Source organism: Anolis carolinensis, chromosome 5 (assembly GCF_035594765.1).
Source record: "Anolis carolinensis isolate JA03-04 chromosome 5, rAnoCar3.1.pri, whole genome shotgun sequence".
Lineage (NCBI taxonomy): Eukaryota > Metazoa > Chordata > Lepidosauria > Squamata > Dactyloidae > Anolis > Anolis carolinensis.
The window spans coordinates 165,785,237-165,807,805 of NC_085845.1; the positions used below are offsets into that span (position 1 = coordinate 165,785,237).

General features: G+C 36.9%; 2 protein-coding genes across 17 annotated transcripts in view; one reads left to right on the forward strand and one right to left on the reverse strand.

Moving 5' to 3' along the window:
- The window catches only part of apaf1 (apoptotic peptidase activating factor 1), a 63,291-nt gene extending 59,943 nt beyond the window's left edge, over positions 1-3,348 (forward strand). Inside the window, exons 26-27 of the mRNA XM_003221102.4 lie at positions 706-852; positions 1,486-3,348. Coding sequence (XP_003221150.1) covers positions 706-852; positions 1,486-1,632 — 294 coding nt within the window. The 3' untranslated portion in view covers positions 1,633-3,348. The remainder of the gene's footprint in view (positions 1-705; positions 853-1,485) is intronic.
- Positions 3,349-4,343: 995 nt separating this feature from the next.
- The window catches only part of anks1b (ankyrin repeat and sterile alpha motif domain containing 1B), a 444,290-nt gene continuing 426,064 nt past the window's right edge, over positions 4,344-22,569 (reverse strand). For 7 of the 16 annotated variants that reach the window (XM_062980965.1, XM_062980963.1, XM_008110819.2 and 4 more), the window contains 4 exons: positions 20,770-20,907; positions 17,061-17,228; positions 16,011-16,099; positions 14,198-15,798 (listed from right to left, as the gene is read on the reverse strand). In XM_062980965.1, coding sequence (XP_062837035.1) covers positions 15,708-15,798; positions 16,011-16,099; positions 17,061-17,228; positions 20,770-20,907 — 486 coding nt within the window. In that variant the 3' untranslated portion in view covers positions 14,198-15,707. Of the gene's footprint in view, positions 7,737-14,197; positions 16,100-17,060; positions 17,229-20,769; positions 20,908-22,569 lie in introns of those variants that run through there. The other 9 variants (XM_062980971.1, XM_062980974.1, XM_062980973.1 and 6 more) reach the window with 7 other exon arrangements.

Here is a 22,569-nt window from a genome sequence, read left to right on the forward strand (position 1 = left end):
TCAGATGGCCACCCAGCTTCTGTTTAAAACTCCAGAGAAGTAGACGCTCCCACACCCTGAGGCATCACATTCCACTATCAAACAACCCTTACTATCAGGAATGTTTTGCTAATTTTTAGGTGGAATCTATTCTCTTGTAGTTTCAGTCCATTGCTCCATGTCTTAATTTATGGAGCAGCAGGAAAAAATGCTATATCTTCCGTATGACATCCTTTCAGATATCTGTAATTATCATGTCACCTTTTAACTTTCTCTTGTTTGAGATAAACATAACCAGCTCACCAAGCCACTCCTCACAGGGCATGATTTCCAGACTATGTGGGTAGTTCAGACTAGTTATTTAACTGTGAAGAAAATAAAACAGATGGGAAACTTTTAAATTGTTGGAAGATATTTAGAAGGATATTAGGAAGTTTAATTTACATATCTCTTGTACATGGTTGAATTTGTAATTTTGTGTAGTGATTTTATTTAAAATCCGGAATTTCTGTAAAGTAGTTTCAGAGACAAAATAGTAAACTTGACTGAGTGGTTAGAATATATTTGGAGACTGGAGTTTCAGAAAACACTGAACAAGTATCTTGCAAAGATATGTCAGCTTTATGTCCTAATAATAATAGTTTATACTTTTATCCAATAAAATGTTTAAACAATATTATGTGTGATTCTATACTACATGTATGTTTTGTATTATTTTTGTCTCAGGTGTGGGATGTCTCAAGAGGTGAGCTGCTCCATCTCTGTTCTCGTGCTTCAATAGATGAAGGCGAATCAGCACATGAAGGCTGGGTAACAGACCTTTGCTTTTCCCCTGACAATAAAATCCTGGTTTCTTCTGCAGGATATATAAAGGTATATAATGGTTAATGAAAGAACATTATGTTTTTACAACGTATTTGAAATTATTAAATATTACTCGGTGAGCTACCTGTATAGGTAATAGCTAGCCAGGATGTTATCTCATCCCTCTTTGGTTGAAAATAGGTATCTCTCAACAAAATCAGTGTTAAAATGCAATGTTTTCAACATCATTCTGTCCTGAAATCTGAGACTGGAAGGGGAATAGTGTATTCTTGTCAAATATATAGGGAAAAATAAGACCCAAATTGTCTAGTTTGTGTTATCTAAAACAATGCTTCCTTACTGTGGGGTCCAACCACAAATGGAGTAATCGTAACTCTTGTGTTGGGGTCCCGAGAAATATGGAATGTGACCTAGTGGCTGTTTTAGACATTTACACACATCTGTTGTGCAGTGTTTACAGCGGGCTCTGCAAATGATACTTAAGCTGCACTTCATGAAAAGGAAAATCAGTCAGTTTAGCAAGTTTATTAGTAGATGTTTGATTTTTATACCTATTTTAATATCTATATATCTGGATTTCCAAAAAAAAAATCCCCAGGCAAAAAGGGATAATGAGTGGAAAACTTTAAAAAGCCCTGGTCTAGAACATATTGCATTGAAATCTTTCTTTCTTCCCTTTAGTGGTGGAATGTGGATACTGGTCAACCTTTACAAACATTCTACACAAATGGAACGGATCTTAAATCTCTGCATGTGTCCCCAGATTTCAAAGTATGTGTGACTGTCGATAATCTTGGCATTCTTTATGTGCTACGGATTATGGAATAATTATTTTTAAGACTCTGACAACTTTTGTAACTGAAGCGTTTTGAGCCAGAAGCATCTTTTAGGGGAAAATCTTTTTTTAACTCTTATGAAATGTGAAGTGATTTTCTACTCAGACATGCATTATGCATATGTTTATTTGTTCATGTTTCTGAATCTGCACACGTTTTCTATTTTGCATTTGATCAGCATTTCAAAGTTTGATCTCTATCTTGTAAATACTGCTGTATTTAAAGATTTAAAACTTCATGTGCTATTTAAAGATTAGAACATTAGGGTGCTTCCACAGAGGGAAGGGAGTTTGCAAATGTAACTAGGAAGGTGATGATCTCCCCATCTCTCTTCAGACTCCCCTGAATCTGATTTTGGGTAGTGATAGGGATGAATTAGGGAACAGAAGGAAAGGGAATTGTCCCCGTGCAATGTTGAATTTGGGCTAAACAAATATACTACGGGTAATTGAAAGGAGTATGATGCACTGAAATTATATTATTGATTTATGGGTTATGTTGTTAAACATATGTGCAATTACATTAAAATCATAGTTTTTTATTGATGTTTTATAAATGCAGATAGTAATGCAGATTTATAAAGTAAATTCTGAAAGCCTTGATAAATTGTATGACAGTAAATCCTAGTATCATAAAATCAAATATTAAGAGTACTCTAATGAGTAGCAGTTTGTGATTTTTCAGACATAAGTAATCTAAGCACAGTGTTCCTTGGCATCATCCCACACTACTTGCCCAGAGGATTTGCAAGCTCATGTCTACTCATGTGAAAAGCCATTTCAGTACTTTTTCTGTTTGTTGTTTCAGATAGTTTAAAACATTGCCATTCTATATTTGATAACCTTTTTTCTCAGCTGTTAAAATTACAGTATTGTGGTCAGATAAAATAATTTTAAATTGTATTATGTCTCATACAGAAAATGGAAGTAAAATGTTGATATTTTAACTAACAATATTATGATAAGGGGATTATAAATGTTAATTTTGGAGGAGATCATTTTCAGATTTCCCCATCCAGCATAACGCAGAATTATGTTATAAGCTGCATGATGAAAGTAGCAACTTGAGAACCTGTTTTTGCTTCTGTCCCACTTAGCAGGAAACCTTCATGAATGCAAAGAATGCCAAACAAAAGGATGCTAAGGAAATCTGTTCTTTTTTGCACAAAATTAAATGAGATCTGTAATGAGAGACAGAGACGCAGAGTTACTTTATTTATCGGTTATCAAATTTGATGTCAGTTGAACATATTACATTGGGCTGGGTGCTTTATGAGAATCAAGCACACCCAGCTCATGGAAAATGTTTTCAGTAAAGTTTTTCAAATGATAGTATTTTTAAAAAAATCTACTGGTGCTATCTATTGCAAGTGCAGATAAAGCAAGCTGCATAATTAAAAAGGGGTGGTTGGTTTATTACATTTGGAAGGAGAAATTGTTTCCAGTTTAACTAACATTACAAGACGTAGCAGGAGTACTAATAGCATTGCAGTTTAGCTTTTGGCTATGCTATGCTTTTGGCTGTACTGTGATGCTTCACGTTAATTGGTTTATATCTGTGTATCAAAAGAAATGACTAAATTTTCCAACCAGGCTGAATTTTTTAAACAACATTATAATTTTGTCATGGCAGCCTTTTTGTGTTTGATTGAACAAGTTGTTAAATTGCTAAGCAATAAATATTAGGATTGAGCGTTTGTATGAAATCACCTACCGTTCCTGTTTGTTTCATTCGTATGGCCCCGTTTCCGTTTCCATCAGCCGCTTACAGGATGGGTGCCTATACAAATGGGCTTTTCCGTCCAGTGTCCAAAAAAACCAAAAAAATTTCAGGCCTTGGGTGGCAAAGCACCAGGCCCTGCGAGCCAGGCCTACGAGCCATCGAGCGCTCTGTGGCTCGTCAGGGCCTACGGGCATCAGGCACTTGGCAGAAGGCCTACAGCCAAGCGATGAAAATGAGCTGACCAAATGGCTACCGTTGCCCTCTGCCTTTCGTTTCACTGTTTCTTTTGTTCCCATGCGGTTGTACTATTCTGTGCAATCTGAATGGATGAAATTGTATAAAACCGTGAAAAAACAGATGAAACAGGATTCGAGCCCAACCCTAATAAATGTTGTAATATAATGTGAAATGCAGTGTATTTTCCCACATCTTTATCCACTAATCAAGTTCCTTATTTTCCTTTTTAGTGTCCTCTCACTTTTGATTTTTTTAAAAATCTTGACTCCAAGATACCATCCAGGGGAAAAAAGAATGCAATCCTGTGGGATTTTCAAGGGTTATATGGTTACATTACAATTAGTTGTGATGGCTCTGTGTTACCTTTAGTAGGTAATTCTCAAGAGCTGTTGCTTGAGAGGATGAGCAAGGAGGTGCTTGTGTGCTTCTCATAGGAATATGGTTGATCACTTTATAAACAAACCCCTTTGGTCTCATTTTCTTCTTCAGAGATTCCACTAGACATAAAGATGTCTATGTAAACATGCATCAATTGGTGCCTCAACTAGATAACCCTCCTTTTATTCTTAATAAGGAGAATACTATGGCAGGGCTCTGTGGTTTTTCCAGTGGAATCAGTAATAGGAATCTGGTGTGACAAGGGCTAGAACTTGTTGTATTTGCTGTGCATAACCATCATGGGTCCCATATTGGGATAAAAGTGGAATAATAAGTAAATACATGTTCTTGTCTTTAAACAAATGGTCATGTCAAAACAAATAATCTCTTTTAATGCCATAACCATGGAAACAATACTTCATAGTGAAAAGCAGGTTTTCATGTTGCATTTCACATAACAGTTGCAGGTACATAAGGCATATGCTATTAAGATTATTGTTGTCCTTCACTGCTGTTGCATCCTTTTTTATATATTGTGAAGAAGAGCAATGTGCGCAAAATGGCGTGCATCAGAATACAAGCAGAAACACACACAATTTCTAGATCTTTCTTGTCACGTCTTCTGAAACAGCAGAACCATATAAAGAGGAAATAATTCTGTTGTTTTCAGGAGAAAGATTACAAAAGGTTTGAGAACGGAAAGATACGTACTGGGAGAAAGATGTCTTAGGGTTAAAGGATGAAAGGAAATGAATGAGGCATATGTTCTAAAGCCTCTGGTGAAAGACATTTATACTTTCAATGTTCACCTCACATCCAAATGATGCTGCAGTTTTTCTGTAGGATGAATCAGATTTGTACAAATGGAAGTGAAATAATCTCTCAAACATGAAAAGAAGAAAAACTCTGGACAGAAATGATGAGCTTAAACACAATGTCTCTTGATCCTTGCTAAAAATACACAAGTGATCTCTAATAATGCTGGCATTTACAGGATCCTCTTTGCAGATGCTTTTTGCAAAGAAAAATGCACCTTTCATGGACAGAAATCTTAAGGAAGATGTTCCTGAAAGTTCAAATAGAACTTCAGTATATTTAATGCAATTTCAAAATCCTATGTTAGAAATTCATAAACCATAGGTGAATTTAATAAACATTTGATATGTAGGTGCAAGACAAAAGACAGCTTTCCCGTGGCAAATAAGAACAAGACAAATAAGAATAAGCATAAAGTAGGAGCTTGCTATTGGAAGTCAGCATGGTGTTGTAGTGGTTTGAGCACTGAATTACAAATCAGGAGCCAAAGTTTGAAATTCTGCTGCTGCTGCTCAATCACATAGTTGTTTCTGACTCTTTGTGACCTCATGGACCATGGAAATCCACCGAGTGGCCTTTGGCATGTCACGCCCACTCTCAGTCTTAGTGGAAGGCAAAAGCAAATCCTTGCCAAGAAAAAAAAAAACATGAGAGATCCATTTTACAGTCACCATGACTTGAAAATGACTTGAAGGCACACTCTAACAAAACAGCTTGCTTTCTGAAGGTGTTCGGCTTTAAACCCATATCTGGTCTAGGCCATACATGAATTTTCTTCTTCTCGTTCCCAAGTGTTGATTCTTGGCTTATCTGAAAACTGAAGGGGGCAAAGTTTCATTAGAAGTTCTCCTGCCTCTATTTCTGGGCAGTGGCAGGTTTGGCTCATTTGGTGAAGGTGGTTCTATACACAGGCCTGTAGCCGGGGGGGAGGGGGGGGTAGGGGTTCAACCCCCCCCCCAAATTTTTCAAATTAAAAAAAAAACCTGGATGAATTTTAACTGGTTAACCAAATCCCCATGCTAAGTCTATGAGACGCAAAAAATTAAGAGTCCCTCCAGGCACTATCTCAAGCAGATATTGACAGGCCTGTAGCTGGGGGGGGGAGGGTGTTAGGGGCTAAGGGTTCAACCCCCCCTCCCCGAAATTTTCAAAACCCCTCCCGAATTTTTTTTCTGGTTACAGCCCTGTCTATGCAAGAATGGATATTCAAGAAAAAAAATGGTGTTCCAATAACAGCCTTTTAAGGGATGCCTTTCCTTCTGAGAATTTTAATTTCCGTGGTTTGGGATTACAGTATAAATCTGGGATTGGCCTGGTACTTTTTCCCTGTGTGTAATTCCTTTATATGCTGTAGTTCCTTCCATCCATTCCTGGTGGATGTTATCTGTTTTGCACATGCTTACATGAAAGAGTACTGTTTGTTCTTCCAATGAAAAGCAGAACTGACTGTATTGATACTAATTAGCCATCCTGGTTTTGCAAATCAATTTGGATTAGAAGGAAACTATAGATATATTAAAACAAAAAGGGAGGCTGCAGCATGGCTTGAGAGGGAAAGGGAAGCATTTGATTTCCTTTTCCCAGATAGTTCAGTGCTTCCAGGGACCTAGGACCAAATAATGATTCAGATTTTGCTAACTTCAGAATACCAGAAATGATGTCCTTTCATTGTGAGGAGCCTGTCTGTAGACTTCTGTTGCTATGAAAATCTGGCTTTCTAGTTATGCCCGAATTCTCTTTGTTTTATAGTTATGAACAAAACCATTTTATCCTCCATTGTGAGAAAAGTGATTGAAATGGCTTTTAGTATCTAATGACTGCCTATGAATGGGGAAAAACATCCCTCGATGTAATTTTAAAAGTCACGTTTTTTTAAATAATTTATTTCTTCACATTCAATCTTTCTACTTCAGTGTGTATCATAAACACTAGTTTAAAAGCTTTTTGTGCTGTTCCATGGTAGTTATCTCATTGCAAATATGGTGCTTTCTTTTTCCATATATTAGAAAGGGAGTTTGAGGGGAAATTGCATTGGTGGTGCATTAACAGGAAAGGAACCTTCATTTGCAGCAAATTAGGAGAGTTGTAACATAGAGATGGCTTAGGGAAATACTAATTATTGTTTCCCTTAAAGTAAAGCACTTCCATATGAAATGCATTGGGATTTGGCTTTGGTGTTACTGCACATTTTTGAATTTTATCTTTATTATTTGTTTTGATAGGTCACTAAATAGCTGAAATTTAAAGCTGTTAAAGGTTACAGCTAACATGGCTTTCCCTCGTTTCAGAAGCCAAACAAAATTGTCAATATAGTATTGTAGATACTGAGATTCCCTTGGCTGCAAAGGTAACAACTAATTCAACATTTTTACAAGCCACAAGAAAGAGACATTTAGATGTGGGTTAACTTTTATTGCTGTACCTGCAGGGCAGGAGTCACATAACATAAACATTTAATTTACCTTAATCTACTAGATTTCTTGTTTTCCTAGTTTTGTCTCTCGTCGGCTATCCTTTGTTCTTCCTCAGTGTAACTCATCTTTTATTCCAGACTGACTTAGACTTCTTTGGCTGTCTGCCTTTTTCCCACATTCTATATTCAAAAGATTTGTTGTCGTTGTTGTTGTTCTGTCCTCTGTTATATCATTCACTCATATTTATTTTGATTGGCTATGAACTTTGGGGGGGGGGGGGGTGGGTACATTTATGTTTTCTAAATCTCAGATAAAGCCCAGAAGTCTGCTCAAATATGTCACTTTGTTGAGGGATATTAAGATCTATTTTAACAATTTCTTCAAGCAGTATGATGCTTAGGCAGCACATTCATTCAGCAGCTCTCAATGCTGATTCACAACTTACCATGGGAATCCTGGCCAATGATTCAACTCTCATCTAGTTGTTATTTTCTGAATCATTGTGAGGAAGTTTCAAAATGGACTGCTCCTAAGATTGAGACACAATAGCACTCATGTGATTGACCATAATGGCAGTGAAGTTCACAAGGGAGCAAATGGTATTAAGTGTACTTAAGACTAAAACAAATGAGCAGCCCCTATTGCCAATATTTTTAATTGGAGGAGTAAAAAAAGTAAAATGATTTCAGCTCTTCACTAATGGAGTATCACCACATAATCACTTTTTTTCTTCAAGATATCCCTTTTAGAGTAGCTAGTTCTTCTTTCATGAGAAGTGAAGTGGTCCAAGTGAACTGACAGGAGACAAGGTGAGAAATCTCTCTCTTCTAAAGTTCTATTCTCTTTTTGACTTATCTGCAGTGTGTGCCCACAAAGGTGGTAGAATTATAAGGAAATCCCTTTAAAATTAATTGATCAGTCTGAGATATTTCATATTGGTAGAACTTAAGGTGGCAATTACCTCTATATATTGAGAGGTTTAACCTTTTTCCCTGAAAAATATGAGGTACAGTAACCTACTGAGAAAGAATTCTGGCTGTCCCAGTACTTCATCTCTGAGGAGACTATTTTCCTAGATAAACCTAGATAAAAAAAAATCTAGAAATCTCTCCCCTCAGTTCCCCATTGTGGATTACTTTTTACAACTATCTCCGCAAAAACAAGTGACAGTTTCCTGTTGTGGCAAAAAAATGACATTTTGCTACAATATGGGAATTTTCCCACACTTTAACTGAAACACGCTAAAACAGGAAGAATTTTAACAAGGTAGGAGCAGCAGTCTCTTTCATCATAACAAGGGAAAAAATGCTTTGTAATGATTTTCAATATTTTTGTACCACATTTAAAACAGGAGGAAAAACCATGTTATTGAATTCAATTATTACATTTCATTCAAATGGGCCATAAAAATGTACCAGAGTTTATTTTAGACAATGCAATTCTGAACCCATATCTGTTCTAGCATAGCCTCTGGCTTGCAAGTCAGGCTTCTGTAATAATGCAGATAATCTTGTCAGGAGGTGATTGGAAATGTTTTTCTAGTCTGACAATGAGATATTGGTTACTCATTGTGAAGATCAATTACAGACATAGAATCATAGAATACTAGAGTTGGAAGAGACCTCATGGGCCATCCAGTCCAACCCCCCGCTAAGAAGCAGGAAATCGCATTCAAAGCGCCTGCAAAGACTGCAAAGAAGACATCCAGACTTGACTGTGTGAATTGGTAGCTGAACACAGCTGTGTTCTATTTTCTGATTGGACTGTTTGTGATCCCCTTGCACATTCTATTAAGCTCTTTATCAGTAAATGGTTTTCCTTCCTTCCTCCTCTCTGTATGATCATTCTTGTCTATACTTCAATATGTAAAGAACTGAAAGAGTAGTCTGGGGTTCAGTAAATTAAAGCATATATTTATGGCTGTGACCCTGTCTAGCTTGGGTGGTAGTAAGAGTTGAACTATACTTAGATGTCTCCTCTGATGTAGAATAGATGCCATCAGGGCCGTAGCCAGAAAAAAATTTCGGGGGGGGACCCCAACCCCCCCCCCCCCCCCAGCTACAGGCCTGTCAATATCTGCTTGAGATAGTGCCTGGAGGGACTCTTAATTTTTTAAGTCTCATAGACTTAGCATGGGGATTTGGTTAACCAGTTAAAATTCATAAACCAGGGTTTTTTAAAAAAAATTTTTTTGAAAATTTAGGGGGGGGGATTGAATCCCTAACACCCCCGCCCCCCGGCTACAGGCATGGATGTCATCACATTTCCTTCCTAAAATACTGCTGGAATTATACCACTGGCTGCTTGAAACAGTATTTTCAAACCTTTGAGATAGCAGAACACTGTTGTGAGTATCACAGTATTGCTGAGCTGCCTCTGGGAAGTGCCTAGCTGGCAAACTGATTGAATTTTGGGGAGCACTAAGGCAACAGTTAACTTTTTCCTTCACAGCCTGATGTGGGAGTTTTATCTTGGGAATGTATTGGTTGGTAAATAATGAAATACAATGGCTGGGCCTTCTCAAAGCTTAACCATAATTGTTGTTTTATATGTTTAGTTTTTTTGCTGTAAAAACAAAGAAAGTACCTAATATCCTGAAGAGATGGCTTGATTCGTTTGTTACAAACATTTCAACTGCTAATGATTCCAAAATAACTATTTTAAAAGGAAATAAAAGTATTTGAAAATACATAATGAATAATGTTTGCTGTTCCTTTGCTGCTGTGACATTGAAGTGGTCCTTTTTCATTCAGTGGTTAACATTTTGCTTATTTGTTGATTTTCTACATTAAGTATCCTGTAAGATATATGATTCTTGAATTATACACTCAGGCAGATGCATAATTACTGTACAAGTATTTTGTTCATTCACTTGAACAGACTGAACAATTCTGTGTTCATCCCTTGTGTTTATGGAGCTTTATTCTCTATTCGTATGAATGGGACAGCCTTTGACTGCATTTTATGAATGTTCATGTTTTACATTGTAATTATGTATGTGTGTTATTGTAATTCTATGGTTTTATCATTTTAGATTTATATATGGTCTATATGCAGCACTTTGCTGTATTTTGTTAGCTGCCACAAGTCCCTTCAGGAAGATGGTGGTGGGGTAGAAATAAAGATGATTGGAATACCCGTAGTCAAAAGATCTATTGGATCAAAGTTAATTACTTCCAACTAGAGTAAAATGTTAAGAGGAATACATGTGTTAATTGAAGTTTTTGTTTTGGACAAAGCATCATTTACACACCAACAATGGTTTTGTAGTTGTTTGAATATACAATCACCATGAAAAAGTGAGCATTTATGGGTGCATCTACAGTGTCGAATTAATGCAGTTTGACACCACTTTAACAACTATTGCTCAATGCGATAGAATCCAGGGAGGTATAGTTTTACAATATCTTCTTCTGAAGAATGCTGGTTCCTCACCAAATTACAGGTCCCATGATGCAGTAGCATTGACCCATGGCAGTTAAAGTGGTGTCAAACTGCACAAATGCTACAATGTAGATCACTCTAGGGTACCATACTCTTGAAAGTAGTTTATTTGGGCAAACATGTTGATCTTGTGGCACTGATTGGGCAAACATGTTGATCTTGTGGCACAACTGAAGTTGGTTTCACTCCCTCTCCAAATGCCAAGATGTATAAACCTGACCCTAAACTGATTGGTAAATACATTTTCAAGATGGATGATTTCACTTTTAGCTTTAGCTACCTCTGGCGCCAGGGGAACACATTGCAATTCCTCTTGTGTCAGTAAAAATGTTACCAAATTTGAAACAGAGCTTTTTCATTTCACAAGGAGAGTGAGAAAATGCGAAAGGCCATGCTTCTCTCCTGTCCAAAGTATGTACTATATACAACAGAAGTGTGTTAATAAAAAGAAATCACACATTCATGGTGACTAAAGTGTTATTTTATTGATGAAATCTGAAGTGCAACCTATAAGATGGAACAATGGGTACAAAAGTATTTTCCTAAAACCTTTAAGAGTATCAACTCATTTTTTAAAAAATTGTTATCAAATGAGTTTTTATCTCTTAATAGTTTTTTCCAGTTTCCTGACAGCTCCTTTCTTTAGCCAAGACAAGTTGAATGCTCTTTTCTGTTTATTTGTTCAGTTGCTTCCGACTCTTTGTGACCTCATGAACCAGCCCACAGCAGAGCTCCCTGTCAGCTGTTGCCACCCCCCCCCCCTCCTTTAAGGTCAAGCCAGTCACTTCAAGGATACCATCCATCCATCTTTTTCCCATGACACATATTTTTTAAAAAGTCTATATTCATATGCGTTTGTCAGTACTGCAATGGTTTTGGAGTTCCTGGTTCTGAAATTCCTGTAGCTTTTAATAGAAAGGAATATGTGCAGGGTATAAGCATTTTGTATATATCAGTATTTACATAATTGAATGCAATATTGTTGTCTTTTTGCATTTTTTAAAAATGTATCCCCTGTAGAAGGCTTTAATGGCATCAACAGACTGGTTTCATTTCCATAGTAGGTAGCTTTGTAGACTGTGTCAGGAGCCTCCATTTCAAACAGACAGGGTGGCAAATGGAAGAGTATCTCTTCTTAGTAGAAGACAGAATGCCTCAGAGGTAGTTCACTTGGAAATTTCATCTATTTTCATCTAAATTTCATCTATGTACTTACTAATGTGTTTTCATGATTAAAGTAACACTTTAAAGATTTCTTGAAAATGGAGTTTCCCATTATCACCCAGGTTTTGCTATCTAAATGTGTTCACTTTGCTGTCCCATAATTTGTTAGCAGCAAAACTTAATTTCATTCCATTGAAGTATATCAGAATATTTAAGCCAAAATTCCGGATTACCTTGTATCCTAAGTATGTAAAAAGATTTTGCTTTCCACAGCCAGTGACCTTTCCTTTATCTCTGATGCTACAACCATTTTGAAGCATAATGTATCTAAAATATTTGTCTGTGCATTTGCAGAGTTAGTTATATAAGTAGAATTGCTAGTTTAAAAACAATACATAGAACAACTAAATAATATCACTTCGCATTCTTTCGTGTTTCACTAGGAGAGGTTTTACTGGTCACTCTTAATGTGAGTCTTGTGGGTTCAATTTTGTATTGCCCAAATCCACGAATTTTTGCATTTTCTTAGTTCCTTAAAGATAATGATGAGTCATTCTGTTTCTTTGCACAGTAAAGATCCAAAAGCATTGTTTTTCCAGAAGCTTGCGCTTTAACTCAGTTGACACACCACCAATTTGGATTTAAAAGTCAAATTTTGATTTTGCTCTGTCCATTATGAGTTTATGCATTTGTATAGTTTGCAAGTCTTGTTTATTCTTCAGTTGTAACTAAAGACAGTTTAATAAAAGAACCTATGTCTGTCACCAGAGAGACCCAAGGACAGGGATACCTCCCCTACTTTGGTGGAGGGAAGACTGGATAATGGATCCAGACCTTGGATATGATCTGCTTAACCAGATTCTGTTGAGTCCTTTTCCAGAGTCATTGGATGAACTGCAGGAGTTGTAAGAAGAGAAGGGGTTCTGGTGAAATCTGGGATTATGGTTGTTATGGAGAGGATAGTGGAATAGTCTACCAAGAGACCTGATGCAGATGAAACGCAACAGTGACAGCTTGCATTGTGAGTGAATTATTTTGTACATGAGCTTGGGCGAATCCATGGGAAGGCATAGAAGCCCAGGTTTCCTATTAAGCAGAGAGAGGTGGAGAGAATGGATATGCCAGGTAAGGGAAAGATGGACACTTGGAACATATCCTTTATTTTGATCTCAGGAAATCTGATTTTGTCCTCGGCACTATCGCTAAAACAAATATTCCTATCCCCAAATCGAAAGTGGCCTGTTTGGGTGACGATTAATTATGATTGCAAATGCAGTACATCTTACCTTTTCCCCAAATTCTCATCTCTTTTATACAACTTGCATCTATTGACAACATTACTGTTCACCCTGCTATACAGACACAAAGCCTGGACTACTTTTACAAATGTCTATACCAATTTTCTTACTTGCATTTAGATATCGCACAAATTCATTCTTCTTGATTTCAAAAGCTTCTCATGACTTTAGCTCTTCATATTGCAACATGTCCTTGCCTGTGACTTTGGTCCTCCATCTCCCTTAAGCCACTGAAAAGTCATCTCCCTAAAAAGATCCACTATCACTCCCTTGTGCATGCCTCCGTCCATGTGCATGATACTATTTCTGTCTCATACTTCTAAACAGTGGCATATTGAAATGGTGTATGTTACACAAATTGAAAAATCAATATTTGGAGATGTATATTGTACTTCAATTTGTGTTATTATTTTTTTCCCTGTCAGCAGTGACTTGAAAAACTGCAGATCCCTTCTGGTGTGAGAGAATTAGCCATCTGCAAGGATGTTGCCCAGGGGACGCCCGGATGTTTTGATGTTTTTACCATCCTTGTGGGAAGCTTCTCACATGTCCCTTCTGTGTTATAGTGAAGATGCAACATATAACTATGTATCATCTGATAACACTGAGCTAATTGTTTCAAGTTGTTGCCTTTGGCCAACATCAGTCTTATTATTTAATGGAGGAGACAGCCATGTTAGATTGTAGTAATAAAATCAACAAAGTCTTGTGACATCTTAAATACTAACAGGTTTTTGAATTGCAGCCTACAATTACATACAATTAAACAGATTGTTATATTATGGCAATATTAAAAGTACATAATGGAAAAAGTACTGCAATTCCATTAAAAGTCACTTCTTCAGCAGCCAGTCAGTTGCCAACAGCCTGATGCATCTGGTGAAGTGGGCTGCAATCTATCAAAGCTTCTACCAAATAAAACTTGTTAGCATTTAAGATGTTACAGGATTCTTCATTGCATTAGGATCATTATATGTGAGATTGACAAACCATTGACTAATTAAATGGTTCACATTATATGTTCCATGCTTAATTGCGTTCATTATCATTTCCAAACAGCCTAGTGTTCAATAGAAGCCAATAGTGACTGTACAACTTCAATTTATTTTGTGTGCTTTCATAGGATATAAATAATGACAAAATTACAAAATTTATAACTGGAAGCCCAAGCATATTTACATAGAAGTATTTGTTGCAGTGAGGCTACTATTTACTTTTCTCCTATACAATATTCCTTTTGGTACTATATTTTCAGTGTTTTCTTTCAGCCTACTACATACATATCAACAATGAATAGGCAAAATATGTACAAGGAGCTGATCGTTTCAAGTAAATTGAATACTGTATTAAAAGGTGTTTTTTGTCATTCAGCGCTATGATTAGGTTCAACTAAATCATATACAATTTTCAATTTTAAATCAAGTTTCATTATCAATTTTGTTAAAAATCCAGGTTGAGTGTAACTGAAATCCCTTCAGTTAAATATGAAAGAATAATAAAAAACATTAAGTCAACCACACTATTCATCAATATCTCTATAATGAAGTTCAAAATGACTCACAATTTGACTGGATAGAATATACATTAAAATGTATTTTTTTGCCTATGATTGATATTTTTTACTTCATAATTCATTCAGTTCCACTGAAATATACATAATGTTATCATACAAATACTCCACAAAGACATTACAAAATTAAAATACTTCAAAGAAAATTGTAAGCAAATTGTATTAAGTCAAATGTCAAGCCAATGCTCAACAGGTTGTTTTGTGGAAAGAATTTATTACTTTGGAATTTTTTAAAAGTTTATTTAGGAAAAATCTTTTTGAGTTGTACTTTTTCATGAAAATCAGCTTTCTGAGGCAGAAAATTTGATAAAATTCCTAGTTTTGATTAAAACCATCTTTCTGATTCTTAAAAACTCAAACTCATGGCTATAGTTGCTTGAAAAACTGTGTACAGTTGTATCTGTAGTGCAAGCACTGGTGGCTTCTGTCGTACTCCTCCTACAAAGTGAACCATCCAGTGTATTGATGACCCCACTGTTCCTGCTCTGGCACATGGAACAGTAGCAGTAATTTAACTTTAAAATAAATCCAAACTCTCTTCATAATTACTGACTTTCTTTATCATAAATATTCATACTTATAATTTTCCTCTATCCCACAAAAATATTCAATGCAAGGTGCCTTTTCATGCATTATTAGTCCTCTTTTTAAGCCATTCATAAAACTCTGATTCTTTGTAACACGGCTATACAGTTCTCATTTCTCTAAAGGATTAAATGGCATGACAATTACATAAAACTAGCAAAAAACAAACCAGGGAAGCTAATGTTTTGCTCTTACTAATTGTTTAAAAGATATTAAGCAGTAGAATTAATTATTTTGTATAGGACTCCCATGGTCCCATAAACATCTTGTGTTAAATAATTTGAATCTGTTTCAGCTTAAAAATGGTCATGTTTGAGATTTTTTTTAAAAAACGCAACCACAACTGAATTGTTGTATTACTGAGCAGCATTAATGTTAGAGACCTTTGTAAAAGTAGAACATTAAAATACGAAATCAAAGAAAGCACTGTGGCAAAGTCCTAAGAGAAGTGCTTGCGTGAAAACAATCTCCCACTCCTCTTGTGGGCTGTAATTGAAATGTCTTCGTCCCATGTCATTCTTCTGTCAATGCTGCAGGAAGAACAATCATCAGAAATGACCAGCAGCCTTTCCCCCCCACTTTTATGTTTTTGCTAGTTTCAAGGCCACTCATATAGTGCAGTCTTCCCCCCTACTAGACTGAAGAGTTGCCGTCAAGGAAAGGCTGTGCTATGACTGCTTTGAGTGCAAGGCACAACAAGAACTAGAGGACAGTTCACTATCAGAAAATTGTGGTTTCATACTTGGTATTAATTCCTCTTTTGGCTTCTTGTCCTGGTTCTACAATCCATGGTAGGTTGGCAAGAGTCTTTTGTTCAGTGGGATCTATCTGCTTTGAAACAAATAAAAAGAAATACAACAGTGCTTTATCTACTCCGGTACTGAACATTTTAAAAAGTCCCCAAAAGTGGGTCACAGTGGCACATCATTATCTACACAGCATGTACCATGTATTGCTTTCCCGGGGCTATAGCCTATATTCTGTTTTATTATGATAATCCAAGGGGACATTGATTCATTATTTTCACTCCCTCCTAGAACTGGGCTAGTAAAGCAAGATGTGTCTAAATTAAATCTGAAGTTATGAGCATGTAATGGAAAACATCCCTTTGACATTTGCATTCCCAATAACAAGGATTTTATGCTTAAGGACTTGAAGGTCAAGTTGCAAGGATCACTTTCTCACATTGTCTTCTTTACTGGTCTGAATGTGTATATTTATAGCTTTATCAAGTAATCACTAATCATACACTTCATGTTTAACAAGGACAGGTTAATTCTAACCAATGAAATTCAGCTGTGAACTTAAAAAAAAAATAAGGATGTGTACATTCTTAGCAGCTTGGAAGAAGCACTACATCCACAGAACTCATAACTTGTATTGCATATATGGAATACTGATCTTGTTACAGTTAATGTACCAAGCTCTAAGATGGCTAGGCCTGTATCCTTGAATGTCTTAAAAGGTTCTGACTTGTAAAATGTAGCCAATACCAAATTTCCACACATCTTGCCCTATCTCACGGGCCTTCCTTCTTTGCAATGCAGTATAAATTGGGCCTATTGGTAAACTATGCTAGCAGTTCCGCTTTTTGTAAAGTTCTGCAAGGAAAGCAGACAAAAATCTCATAGCTTAGAACATTATTTCACCAACATTTTTCTCCAGATGCTGCTGTTAATGGGAACACAGCTATGGAAGCACAGTATGCCAGCAGCCTCAACCATAAATCTGCCTCAAGATGCCAGTAGCATCAGACCTCTTCTGTACACCCAACTGTACATGTCTTACTCACCACAGATTTTCGAATGCTAACACGTGGTTTGGGAATAGGTTTGGTAGGCTTATTATCAAAGCTTTCTGGAAGGGTTGAAGAATGTCCTCCTTTTCGTGCTTGAAGTGCAAGCTGATAGGCTACCTCAAACGCCTGTCCCAATGTGAGAATTATTTCATAGGCTAAATTCTGTAATAGAAAAAATTACAATCTTAAATGTAATCTGTCTAACATAATTAAAAAACAAAAACAAAAATTCTACATACAAGTCAGCGTTGTTTCTGGAAAGGGCTACAGAAGTAACTTCTAATGCATCATTTGCTGCTATTAATAATTAATTACTAATATAGTCTATATCTCTCTCACACACAAACATACACACAATGTGTCTACTAAAGTGTAAACATCACCAATTACTCTGCATGAAGTCTGCCATCATGAAATAGGCATGGGACAGAAAAAATGCCCAAATTCTGCAAAAAGATGTACTGCATTTACTCGAGTATGATGCACCACTGAATGTAATGTCCACATCACAAAAAAATGTGTTCAACAGCACAGGCTTAGCACATCAGGAGGGCAGGCAGCATGAATGAGGCCATTTTGAAAGCCATACTCCTCCATCAGACAGAGGCTGGTAAGTTTGCTGCCCTCGTGCAATTGCCAACTGGCCTAGTTCACGAGGCCTTCAAAACCGTGAATTAGGCTAGTTGGGAACCACATGGGACTGGACCGTGGAAGGGGGCAGGATCTGTGCCTAAGCAGCAAGAATGAATGGGTCACCAGCCAGTTCTGAGGCTGCCAACATCACAGAGAACAGCCTCTTTGCCCCCCCCCCCCCCCCATCCCAAGCCTGGATGGCTCTGGGTCCCTTTGAACACAGGTGGGTTTCTGTGTGCAATTCAAATGTGCCATTGAATATAATGTGTACCCCAATTATGTCAATGTAATTTAATCAAAAAGCTCAAGTAAATGTGATATAACTTCTTGTGCAAGGATTTATTGTTGACTTGCTTAGTTGGCATGATTTGTCTAAAATCTGTAATCAGCTTTATATTGAACACTGAACATATTCTTGTGTGTGCCAATATTTTGGAAAATACTTTAGCTCATGGTTAAGTCAACTGATGTAAATAGGGAAATCATATATCACTAGAAAACTGGGACCTGTGGCAGTCAGTTAACTGCCTGCTGTAAAACAACTAATTTATCTTGTTTTGCTTTAACAAGTTATTTCAGAAGTCAGAATAGTCAGTATGGTCTCTGTCTTGAATGGTGTACCAACACAGGTTGAGTTATCATTGATCATGTGTTATATTTTCATTGCTTTTTTCCTGTTGCCTTAATAGTTACTCTTAAGATGAAGCGAAAATAAATAGCTTTGGTTTATTGCTACTGAATACTGGAATAACTAAAAAGTTGCAGCTTGGTTGCCTTTTAATCATTTGTCTTTGTTTTTGTACTACCCATAAGAAAACATAAGGAATGCTCAAAATAATCTTTTGAAATATCTCATAACTTACATTTTATTTTGCCTGTTCTCATGATTTCAACATGATAAAACATAGCTGTGTTTTTCTTCAATCCAAGTTTCCATGTTCTGTAATAGCACAAGCCATGTGGAAATACCCTTGACATTTTCTCTCTTCTATCTAATTTGCATTTGAAAAACATATTTGGTGTTTGAAGTGGAATTTACAGTACATTCTTTGGAAAATTAACCATCTGCATACCTTTATACATATATGCTGACCGTGTCTGTACAGGAAAAGTTTAGTGTGACATTTTATATGACACATTGTTTTTCTCATATGTGAGCTACAGGGATGATGTAATCATGACGGAAGTAGGATTTTTAAAGCTTGGAGGCATACATCTGAATTCTCAAAACAGGTATGCCAGAAAATTCAAATTCCTACTATTATAAATGACAATGGGGTACCCTGAAGACTTTATTAGCAACAGTAACCTCTGTGCAAAATTGATCTGTTAAAAGCTTGATGTTTCATTTTTTTGTGTTAAAAATAATTTATTTGGCCAAAATCGTAACTAAAATGTATCCATGGAATAAATTGGAATTAGTTAAATCAACACTTATAAATGTAACACTGGTTCAAAAGGCCTATACTAATTGGGACAAACAAGTTCATTTGGGTTTTGATTGGCTTAAGAACAAGTTAAGAGTATAATAATAGAAAAGGTTATTCAAGTTTTTTTTTTCTTAAGGCATAATTCGAAATGTGTGTTACCTCTATATCGAGCATACTTATGATGCAATATAGAAAACATCTGTTACAGCATGACTGAGGACCAAAAATGCAGTCTTTTGTACAATACATAGATATACAGGAGTCCACTACCAGAGGATATGGTGGCTGCAAACGTGGGACTAGACAAATTCATTCAGCATAAAGCAATCAATAGCTGCTAGTCATGCTAATGATGTAGTAGTATCCGTATATCAAAAGAAATATGCTGCGAGAGTGCTTTGGACGCGACTCCTACTTGCAAACTTCCCATAGGTTGCTCACTGTGACAACACAGAAACAGACAACTTATGAGTCTGATCTAGCAAGATGCATTTTTGTGTTCTTATATGGAAAATCTGCAAGCAAATATCAGTTTTGTTATTTTAAATTTAAAATGCAGTAATAGTACATTTAATCTGAAGTAAATGGTATGTGAATACTTGAGATTTCCTACATGAACAGGAACTAAATTTAGCATGCTGACCACTATACTATACTGTTCTAGTACCAATCCTGGAGAGTCTTCATCACAGCTGAAATCATACACACGCACACAAATGTAATTACTTGACCCACTAATTGTCTTTTCAAATTCTAAATCATTTCCACATACAGTAGAGTTCCAGTTATCCGTCATAAAGGGGTGGGCCGAATGACAGATAACCGGAACTATTGGATAATAGGGAGGCCCTATTATCCAAGCCTCTCCACACTCCAAGCCATTTGCATGACAGGGAGGGAAGGGACGTTTCTCTCCGTGCCCAGCCCTGGGCTTCCTAGCTGCAACGGAGGAAGCCCAGGGCATGACAGGAAGGGAAGGGACACTTCCTCCCTTGCTGCAACGGAAGGGAGTGCTGCTGAGTTGGAGGGAGCTCGAGAGAGGGAGAGGGAGGAGGACTTTCCCTTTTCCTCGGGCTGCCTCAGGAAGATGCAAAGGAGGAGGCACGGAGGAGGGGGAGGCAGACTCAGTGGTAGAAGCAGCCATGAGCGTGTCAGCGGCAGCTTCCTGCCACTCCTCCCCACAAGCTCTGGGCCCTCTTCTACATGGAGCCTGCCCCGCCGTCCGCTGCCTCGGAGCTGCTGGGGGGAGCCTCCGAGCTCCTCAAAGGTAAGTCAGCAAGGTGCAGGGAAAATAAAACGCCCATTTAAACTTCTTTCAGAGCCTGCCTGCCTCGAGGCACCTTCCCGCGGCCTCAATTTCAAAAGTTGCTCAGAGGGCGCCTCTCGTGTTTGGCCTCTTCCTTTGCACCCCCTGGAAGGGCTCCTCCATGCTCCTCCATGCATGGTGTGCAAAAGTCCCTTCCCTCCTTGCCAAGCCCCTGGCGGTGCCTCGGATAATACGGAATGTCGAGTAAGCCGAAGTCGGATAACCGGAACTCTGCTGTACCATGGAAATTAAATTTGGACATACTTATTATGATTTCTAATATTTCAAAACTGCAAACATTTAAGAGATCAAGTAGAAAACGACTTAAACCAACCACATCAAAGGCTGTGAACACATGGCAGTAGTGATGATTTGTCTTCAAGTCTTTTGTGATGTAAGCAAAAGTAGAGAGGTCTTCAGGGTCTTGTGCAGCACAGGAAATATTACGAATCTCATGTTCAGCAATAATATTCTGAAAATGAAGATATACTTAATCACAGTAGAAATGGGAGAGACAGCTTCTCAGTTGTCTAGACAGTTTGAAAGTACGTATGAACATTTTCAGAAGGCAATTTTTATCTTCTGATTTATACGAATAACTGAAAGATAGTTTATGGAAGAAACAGATTGACAGTGGGTCTGTAGTTTGAATCAACTGACTGGTCAACACCAATAATTTTTTATCAGTTTATCAGTTACCTGTACATATACTGTGGCAACATTTACAACTATGGTTTTGTATGGGCCATCAGCTCTGACTGCCTTAAGCATCCCTGCCATGTTGGAAACATGAATCATATCCTCAAAGAAGTTGAAACCAACAAATCTAATTTCTAAAGCACTATATTTGATGTTAATTACGGTAAATTAGAGTTGAATGGAACAAAGAATTGTCTAGTACAGATCAATCAATGAAAAACTGTTCTAGCTATCAGTTTAGACCAAAAAACTATGTTATGTCCATCAAAAATGGATGTTTTTGGTGGCACACATTTTTTAAAAAAAGAATCTGCCTATTTCAACTAACTGTTGGCGAAGTAATGCAGATAATACAATCATGGAGCATATGATGTTGGCATGTTCAATGATGAGTGCTTTAATGTTGAATGTATTATAAACTACAGTCTGTTTTCTGCTATAGAAATTTGGAGAAATGAAATGTGTCATAATGGATAAGAAACACTACTTATAAAATTTAACAGAAAGAATGTATACCCTTATTGCATCTATCGTCTCTAAATGATGCTTCAGATTGAAGTCACCAGTATGTATTTGTTTTGCTTATTATATATATCTGGTAAGAATAATTATTTCCATAATCCATACATTCCTACTTGTGCACCGTGCACGAGTGCTCCAAGACTGAGGCATATGTTTTCAGCTAATATTGTTAATTGTGTGATGAAAGCTTGTTTTCTGAATCCGGACTTTTGTCAATCTGTGCCCCCAGCCTTCCATGTGCCATCATTAATCTGTTTGCTCAAGACAAGTTGATTGTGAGACCTCAATTGAATACTAATTTAGCTGTCTTTTAAAATAATACGCATTCAAAACTCTCATGATTCAAATCTGCAAACTGTTTTTATAGCAAAAGAAATTAACTAAAAGCGATTGTAATATTTTACTATTAAATTCTCTTATCTAAAAGTGATGGAGCATTTTTGAAACTATTATTTCTGCAGAAAGCACCCCCTACAGAGAACCACAATCAAATTAATGACTATGCCTTAATGAGCACAAGTTTGTACAGATCTTTAAGTGATGTTTAATACTCATTTAATTTTATGCAATCCCTTTGTTTTATTCTTAGTTTCAGTGCTGTTGGACTAAATAATGTAGATTATCAGATTTGCAATGAGACAAAAAAGCAGGAATTCAGTTTCCCACAAATCAAAGTAAAAATATTGCCATAGCTTGCAGGCTGTGTTAATGCTGCTTTTAATGGGAAAAAAAAATCAGATTTTCAGAACGAGATGTCTCTGATTCTTGGACAGCACAGAGAGTAAAAGGAATTCTTGCACTTAACCTAGTGATGGTTTTAAAACTCAGTGGGATTCATGGTTTTTAATGTACATTTAAAACTCAGTTCTGGTTCACTGAAAGGTCTGCTAGAATTTGAAATCTCTCAAGTGAA